We start from the raw sequence: 8,659 nt of genomic DNA, 5'->3' as shown, positions 1-8,659 counted from the left end.
CTGCATCAGTCCTTCTTGGCGCGCGTGACAATGAATGGGTGCAGGATCCCAGCAGAAGATGACCAGCGCTGGGAAGATGCTCTCAGGGCGGCCTAGGGATTCAGAGCTCAGGCGCAGGAGCATGGCTCTTAAAGGTGAGCAGCAAGCCTCTCCGGCTCTCCGGCTCTCCTCTCCGAGGTGAGAAGCATCGGAAGGGGAAGAGTGCTATGCCCCGCCCTTGGAAGGGCGCTCTGGTCCATTTGAGGTGGCTCCCGACGGGCGGGATAAGGATTTCCAAGTACAAGTGATGGAGGGACAGAAAAACAGAGGAAGTCAGGCAACAAGATATAGAATATCGCCTGCAGTGGTTAAGAATAGGAAGACTATAAAAGCAGTTGTGAGAAACTGTAAGAAAAGTAGAGATTGGGCTTGATGGTGAAAGGAGGGACTATTTGGAGAACATGGGATCTCTTTCCTCATGAACTTGAAGTTTCACCCGTCAGCTGGGTATCTGCCGGACACTGAGAGGTGGGAGCGGTGATACTGACTGAACACTAGGCAAATGCTGGCTGCTCCCTTAGAGAGCCTTCCCCTGCAATTGCCGGGCCTCTCATGAACCACCATGTTCAAAGCTATTTTTAAATACAATTTATATTCATTTAACAAATTAAGTTGTGTTTCCCCTGCACACAGACACTGCTTTTACAGCATATTCAAAAGGTGCAAAATAAAGCTCCGCCTTCCCGATTCTGAAAAGGGCTTCGCGGCAGTTGCCTTTCTTCTAGTGAGCACGAGGTGGCGTTCTTCTCTAGACTAAAGGCTTCCTCAATGGACGAAGACAAGGCCAACGCTTGAAAAAGTTGATGTCAAAGGAATTTTCATCCATTTAATCTCTGTATGCCACAAAGGCTTCCGGATTTTAGTTTTAAAGAAGGAAGAAAGAAGGGAGGGAAAAAGGGAGGGAGGGAACCACCAACATGGCTCAGTGTGTAAAAGCTGGTGACCTGAGTTCAAGCTCCAGAAACCATGTAAAGGTGGCTTCCACATATACACTGTAGCATGAGCCACCCCCTACACCCATATTACAAAACGCTGTATTCACTATTTCATACACACACACACACACACACACACACACACACACACACACACACACACACGGAATGAATTTTTAGAAAAAGAGAGAAAGAAACAAAGAAAGCCATAAACCACAGTGACATGTGAGAAGCCCGGTGCCCGGAGCATGCTCATGACGATATATAAGAGGACATTAGTTTGTCACAATGAGCTCCACTAACAGTGGATTTAATCATACTTCAGCTCTAAGTCTTTGTATTCAAACAGATTTTCTCCTACGCTGGCAATGTCCTCTTGATTCTCGGGTAGTTTCACTGCACTCAATCAAATGTGCAAGTGGGATATGTCCATGGTCTACTTGCCACTGGCCTTTTCCGGGCTTCTACCAAAATCACCCGCTCAGACATCAGCCAGGCCTTGCCCTAGGGAGGAAGGGTTCCTACAGTTGTTCTGCCTGAACCTGATGGTTAGAACCGTGTGGAAAGGAGAAGGGGTGGGGTGGGGTGCCCATCTTCACCTTGGTACCAGATCTCATTTTCCAGCCAGGCTTAATCCACATGAAGTGGTAGGAGTTGTCCAGTGTAGGTGAGACCTTTAATTTGATATCAGGCAATACTAGGGGAAAAGGGGGTGTGGGGAATACATAGATGCCTAAATAGATAAAACAGTACACGAGTCTCTGATGTCTTCTTTACCTCATGTTCTCTTAAAGTTTTAACGTTCCTTTTAATTTTTTAAGAGATTTATTTTATTTTGAATTCCCTCTCTCTGTCATCTGTCTCTCTGTCTCTCTCTGTCTCTCTGTCTCTGTCTCTCTGTCTCTCTCTGTGTCTCTGTCTCTGTCTCTGTCTCTCTCTGTCTCTCTGTCTCTGTCTCTCTCTCTCTCTCTCTCTCTCTCTCTCTCTCGTGTGTGTGTGTGTGTGTGTGTGTGTGTGTGTGTGTGTGTGTGTGTGTGCATATGACTACAGGTGTCTTCTGAGCCCAGAGGCAGGAGATCTCCCTGGAGCTGGAGTTACAGGCAGTTTTTAGCTGCTTCATACAGGTGTGGGAATCGAGCTCAAGTCCTCTGTAAGAGCCATGCTCACTCTTTTTTTTTTTTTTTTTTAAATTGAGACCCCCCTCCCTTCAAGCCTTTGCAATCTCAAGGTCGTTTTCTCTGCTTGTAGATCTTTTTTGCTAGTTCCAACAAGATGGCTGGGGGCAGGGGCGCAGAGTACTGTTCTACGAGGCTCTTGAGGCAGCTGTAACTGCCTTCCTCGTACCTGAAGCGCACAGCTGGCGGATCCAGCGCTTTATATAGTGCTTTCACCTGCGCCACCCTCTCTGGGTCCTTCTGCCCATAATTCTCCTCTAAGATCTGGCACTGTCGCCGAGGGGCGCGTTGCAGACACTGAGCCACCATCCAGCTGCATTTGCTGCCCTGGATGTCAGTGCCGATCTTTCCAGTCACACTGGGGTCACCAAAGAGACCAAGGTAGTCATCCTGGATCTGAAAGAACTCGCCCATCTCCATCAGGCATCAATGCCTGCTGTGTACATGGCAGCTGCGGCAGGCAGGCAGGTAGAAAGAATAGAAAGCTGTGTTGTACTCGACAATAGATTTGTACCTCTTTTCAGTGGGTCCACCAAGATCCACGTGGCCCGGGGGTGCTGTGATGAGGTCGAGAGTCTGATCGGAACTCTTCAGAAAGACCTCCAGCAGGTTCGGGGTGTAGGGCTGCTCCCTGTGGTGGAATTTCAGTAGGCGATAGATGCAGGCTTCCAGAAGCAGAGCATCGTTGATGGCATCCAAGTCTATGCCTGGCTTCTGATACCAGCAGATCTGTCCCCGGTGAGAGAGGGAAGAATCACGATGTCATCTGACATAAGCAAAAAAGCCTGGAGCAGTTCTACACACCAGCCCATGGTCAGGGCCTGCCGAAGACTCTCCGCATCCTGTTTCCTCGGCCCTACCAGCTCCCGGAATGCTTGGAGCACAGTCAACCCCCGATTATACTTGCCTCCCACTGCATTGTGCTCTACCACCTCCTTGAGCCGGGTAATGGCATCACTTGTCTCTGGGTGGCCTAGCTCATCTTCAGTCAGCACCATGATGATCTGGGAGAAGTGCTGGATGAAATCCTGCCCTTTTTGGTTATGAGCATCCAGTTTCTGGTTCCCATTGATTCTGAGAGAGGAACAAAATGCTCTGTTCCTTAATGACAGTTCTCCCGGGGTCTGTGCTCACTCTTAATCACTAAGCCGTCTTTCTAGGCCCTAAAACGTCTTCAGATAACTTTAACAGTTCATAGTAGTGAAGACAAGCCAAATCACAAAATACTGCATTCAATATTTCAATTTTGCTTTTTGAGAAAAGAAAAGATAGTTTTCAAAAAAAAAAAAAAAAAAAACAAACCACAAAAACAAAAACAAACAAACAAAAAACGGGCAGGGCCAGGGTGTAGATAAGGAGTTTGTTTGAGGGCTAGTTCTGACAGAAATGAATGAGAAGAGCCACAGAATGGAAGGGTTTCACGTAGCCTGAGTCAATTCTTGTACAACGTTTTCGTACTGCTGCTCTTTGTGGTCACTCACTGCAGCCTCCTGGGAGAGAAGGCGTGTGCGCTTCGTGGGTGAAGGCATCAGGGTTGATATTTGGTACAGAAGCTCCTTCTTTCATGGTTCTTGCTTGCATGGGTTCGAAAGAGTTTTTGCTTGCTCCATAGGTCTCTCCTGGCTTCTGTGTGGTTTTAATCCTGGAGTCTTAGGTGCCTGCGGTAAACCATCTAATGGAGCCACTCTGCTTAGATAAGATCTGATCAATGATGCCATGCTCCTCCTGATCAAATGTGAGCTATCTGACCACTTCCTCTCTCTCTCTCTCTCTCTCTCTCTTTTCCTCCCTGGTGCCCAAATAATTCTGCAAATTTTGTCTTACTGTTTCCCTTGTATACGTAATGTTTTTCTCCAAGGCACCGGGCTGGGTGAGAATGACCCCTGTCACATTTTTACACTCTACATCTTAGGCAGACTTTTTTTTTTTTTTAATCATCCCTATTATTGGAGAGCTATGTCTTCCCAGACTCTCCCAGGTCCTCAGTAGCTCTGGGTGCCCACACCTCTTCTCCAGCCTTTGGTGCTAATGCCTGCCCTGTAGTCTCTGTGGAGAGCTGTCACCAGGAAGGAGAGTAGAAACGATCCAACAATGCTGTGTCCCTCCCCGTAGCCAGTGATAAAGATTGCTGTGGGGTATAGGCCCCATGACCGGTTGCCTCCAGACAGGAGAAATTCACTGTGATTCATGCTCCAGGGCTCTCAGAAGACAGCAAGACAGCCTGAGTTCCAGCCTCCTGTTTTGTTTCCCAATTCCTTTGTCCCTCCCCCTGAAATGTCTGGGTAACTGACCCAAGACTCTCGTCTGGGGAGTTAAAACAAGACTGAAGATGGTGGTGAAGATGTAAGGCCTGGCAGGGTGGCTCCGATGTGATTCTTGGTTATACTGAGTCTCATCTCATGTCAGTGTGATGAACATCTCAGGATCCTAGAAGATGCTTAATCATTCCTAAAGTAGCATCTTTAACTGTTGTACACAGTTTGCTATGTGGTCCTGGGGTCATTGCAGTCCTTGCTTGAGGTTGATGAAGTTGTCTTCGGGAGCACATCAGAAGACCTGGACACATGCCGTGGGTCTCCATGCCCCGCCCCCCGCCCCGCCCCCTAGCCATTACACACATCTATTGTGGCTCGGCCCCTGGAGCAGTTATTCACAAATTCTGTGGGTTCCTCTGCTTCTTTCTTAGACTGTAGACGTGTGTGTGTGTGTGTGTGTGTGTGTGTGTGTGTGTGTGTGTGTGTGAAGGATCCCGTTCTATTCACCATCATTTTCCAGTGCAGAGCACAGTATCTAAAATGAAGATGTGAATCTTTTTGGATATGACCCTGAGATACAAAACCAGACTTAGACTTGTGGCTCTTTAATCTGATGTGCAAAACAATTAGCTACCAGGGAGAGGACTCTAGGGTCTAAACGTTTTAGTTAAGTATTCCAAGAGACTGTGACATGGCCGACCTTCAATTCATTATCGATACTTGGATAAGCACCGACTTTGGTCCAAATACTCCATAAGTATTTTGTTATACCTTTATGTTACAAATCCTGATGTGCAGGCAGCAGTCACTTTGTACCTGGACCCACTACAAAAGAATCATCACAAAATCCACACTTGATCTTCATCAGGCCAGACCATTGCCCCTTGTCTTCACAGACTGGGAGACTAAGGCACAGAAATGCTAAGGGACATAACCCACCACCCACTTGCAGCTAGTGAGTGAGCAGGACCCAGGTGTAAGCCAGGACTGTGGCATTTTGTGAAACCTCCTCCATTCTGGATGACCATTTCTGTAACTGCAGTGATTTGGCTTCTAGATATATAGTCACTTTTTCCTCTAAATTCTTGACTGCCCTACCCTGTGGACCCCCAGTAATGGCCAGGAGGGAAAGATGGGCATGGGTCTCCGAATGCTCTGGAACTGACTCCTCACCGGTCACTTTAGTATTGGCCAACAGTGGGTCTCAAAGAGAAACTTTTCAAGCCCCTCTCCCTGACCCTAAAAACCACCCCAGCTGGTAAACAGAAGGTAGGATCTGATGCTTACAGATCCTCCACTTCCGGTTTCCCCGAAAGTTCTGTGCAGGCTGAAGATGCATGTTTCCTTATCTGCCTTTCCTTCCCCACCCACGGATATGCATGAGGCCATCCACATCATTTCTGGCTGTAGTTTTGCCAGCCCCGGCCCCGGCCCCCAGAGGCTGAAAGGAACAGAGGGACTCCATTATTGCATGGAACACACAGGAAATATTTTATTAATGTCCAGATGGAGAAAATGGTAGAGTAAAAATATTTCAATAGAAATCCATGATTCTCCTCAGGGAGCCCACCCTGGCGTTCATGGCACCCCAGTCGTGGTAGCGCCTGTATTCCCCGGGCCTCAGCAGGTACTGCCGCCCCCGGTAGTTGGGCATCTCATAGAGGACCCAGTAGCCTTCCAGCACGTGGAAGGAGTGGAAGTCACTGAAGTGGAAGCGGTCCTGGAGGTGGGAGCAGTCGTCGGTGATCTCCACCATCTGGCCTCTGTAGTCCTCTCGCTCGTAGATCCTGATCCTGTGAGAGCTGGACTGTGGGGCATGCAGAGTAGACAAGGGGGGTGTGAGAAAACCGGACCTGAGCCTGGTAATCCGGCACGTGCTGCCTGGGGCTCCTTACCTTTGCTATCCCAAGGATGACTGAGTTGGAAGAAAGACCACTAATACTCAGACCACTGTGCATATAGTTCAGGAGGTTGTGCACAGTGAAATCCAAGAGGTCACCACCACTCACCACACATAAACCAGCTCTACTCAGTGCCCTTTTTAAGCAGCTATTTTTCTGTTTGTTTTAGTCTTCTAAATCCGCCCCCTAGATTCATGGTGGTCTGAGGCTCTCTTTGGAAGGTATAAAAATAATTTGGTATTACAATGATAAACCAAATGTATCCTTAGCAAAAGCCACCATCTTGAACCCCAGTAGCATTAGGAGGAATGGAGGGAGAGGAAGTTAAGCTGCCTCTTCCACAGGAAGAGGATGGAACAATTCAGGAAGAAAGCTCAACCCAGATATCCCTCCATCTTTCCATCACCCCAGGTGCTGGCTCCCTCAAAGGCTGAAAAGGAAGGACGTCTTAGATTGAGGTTCGGCTCTCAGCTCTGCCCTAGGCTCTGGTAAATCAGTTTTGGGGAACACCAACAAGGAAGAAGCCCACGTGGATCAAGAGAGTAATCCTTCACAACAATGGAAGGTCGGGCAGCTTGGCCTGGGCAAACCCTCTCTTCTGTTTGCTGTCTCTGTTCCTTCCCAGCAAGAGCTATTGTCTCAGGGTCTTTCTCCTCCCATCCTCGAAGGAGATCTCCTAGGAAGGAGTCTCCTAGCAACTCGTTACAGGGACGAGCAGCTGCTCACGAGGCACCTTCTGCTGTGCCCCTGTTCGGCTCTTCGCAAAGGACTCGCATGTGTGCAGACAAATTTGATCCCCAGGATAGCCTGTCACACACAGAGCAGTTCTTATGACAAGATGTTCTTTTACGAGAAAACTAAAGGCCAGTGCTTTGAGTATGCAGAAAGGAGCAGGAGGAAGGGGGTGGGGTGCCTAGGTAGAGGAGAGGGAGAGAGGGAGGGAGGGAGGGAGGGAGGGAGGGAGGGAGGGAGGGAGGGAGGGAGGGAGGGAGGGAGGGAGGAAGGGAGGGAGGGAGGGAGGGAGGGAGGGGAGGCAGTGGCTAACATCTGAAGGAGGTATCAACCTCACAGAGGTGGCGTGGTCCCCCTATTAGACAATAGATGGGATCCAAACGGTTGGCGCTTCCTTTGGGTAACAGGGAGATGTACCGGAAGCCTTGAAATCCCATTCCCCCATCCCTCGGCCCCCATCCCTCGGCAAGTGTTACGTAACTCAGCTATGTCCGTCAGCTCAGCCCTGTTTGACCAGGCCTGATGAACACATGAAGTCAGAAACGGGGGAACAGCCTCAATCCATCAGGCAGCCTGTTTCTGTCTATATTCGTGTCCATGGACGGGAGGCTCAGAACCAAACCGTGCTCTGCTTATCCCCAGCCCTGGCGAATTCGATTTCAGCCAAGTAAATGAAACTGACCCGTGGAAAACTTGACTTCAGATGTGTTTTCAAGGGAACCTTGGTGACCTTACTGAGCATAGGGGGCACACACGGAGCCAGAAGGAAGGTGACCACCGCCCCCCCAGTTTCACCTCCTAGCTTAGGAATGGGACTCACGTGGGGGATGAGGCGGCAGGAGCGGATGGAGTCGCTGAACCCCATCCACTGCTGGTAGTCAGGGTAGTCCCCACGCCTCAGGAAGTACTGGCAGCCTCCGAAGTTGGGCTGCTCATAGAGCATCCAGCAGCCACTGTCCACGCGCACAGAGTTGCAGCGGCTGAAGTAAGGCTGCAGGTTGGAGTGGTCGCTGCTGCACTCATAGTGGCGGCCCTGGAAGCCGCGGTCCTCATAGAAGGTGATCTGTAAGGCAAGGCAAGGCTCAGGGAGAGGCCTGATGGGGCCTGGACCCGAGGGCAGCTCCCTCCCCCAGGCCCTGGGTGCCCGGGGCTCACCTTCCCCATGGCTGGTGTTGGCGGTTCGGATGGGATGGTGCTGTTGGGTGTGTAGGGCTGGGCGCGCGGGTCTATATAGCAGGAGGTCTGCTGCGTTTGCAGGAACAGCACAAAAGGGCCACGCGGTGGGACCGGGCACTTTCTCTCTTTTCTATATAATGACTGTGGGGGAGGTGTGGGTTATTGTATGTTTTCTCTTGGTCTCTCCAGAGCTTTCGAATGGATGACGAATCATTGACCTCGTTAAAAGGGTCACTTGATGCCGCTCCGGCCTTCACGTGAAGCTGATTTGGGAAACTGAAAGGGAGCAAAGGTGCTTAACTGGTTAACATTTGTAACGAAGTGTTTTAGCTACCTTTTACAAATGCAAACAATGTGTATTTGAATAACAATGCAGGACAGTTACCCGGCCTGCTAACACTTCCTAAGAAAAAGTGGAAAGTGAGTGTGAATGTATCTTCTCCACA

General features: G+C 49.6%; 1 protein-coding gene and 1 pseudogene across 3 annotated transcripts; both read right to left on the bottom strand.

The window, feature by feature from the left end:
- Positions 1–2,197: 2,197 nt before the first annotated feature.
- Positions 2,198–3,678, bottom strand: LOC102928792 (farnesyl pyrophosphate synthase pseudogene; annotated as a pseudogene).
- A 2,260-nt stretch (positions 3,679–5,938) lies between these two features.
- On the bottom strand, positions 5,939–8,380 carry LOC102906996 (gamma-crystallin E). Of its 3 annotated transcripts, XM_076550521.1 has the most exons (4): positions 8,193–8,380; positions 7,858–8,100; positions 6,712–6,719; positions 5,939–6,206 (listed from the first exon to the last, which is right to left on the bottom strand). In XM_076550521.1, exons 1-4 carry the CDS (start codon positions 8,199–8,201, stop codon positions 5,939–5,941), a joined length of 528 nt encoding a protein of 175 aa, XP_076406636.1. In that variant the 5' UTR covers positions 8,202–8,380. The 3 variants fall into 3 exon arrangements, with proteins under 3 accessions (XP_076406636.1, XP_006975051.1, XP_042115624.1); XM_006974989.3 differs by lacking the exon at positions 6,712–6,719 and having other exon boundaries at positions 5,939–6,211; XM_042259690.2 differs by lacking the exon at positions 6,712–6,719 and having other exon boundaries at positions 6,105–6,197.
- Between the last annotated feature and the right edge of the window lie 279 nt (positions 8,381–8,659).

The sequence above is a fragment of the Peromyscus maniculatus genome, chromosome 13, assembly GCF_049852395.1.
Source record: "Peromyscus maniculatus bairdii isolate BWxNUB_F1_BW_parent chromosome 13, HU_Pman_BW_mat_3.1, whole genome shotgun sequence".
Lineage (NCBI taxonomy): Eukaryota > Metazoa > Chordata > Mammalia > Rodentia > Cricetidae > Peromyscus > Peromyscus maniculatus.
This window is presented reverse-complemented; position numbering and strand designations above follow the sequence as displayed.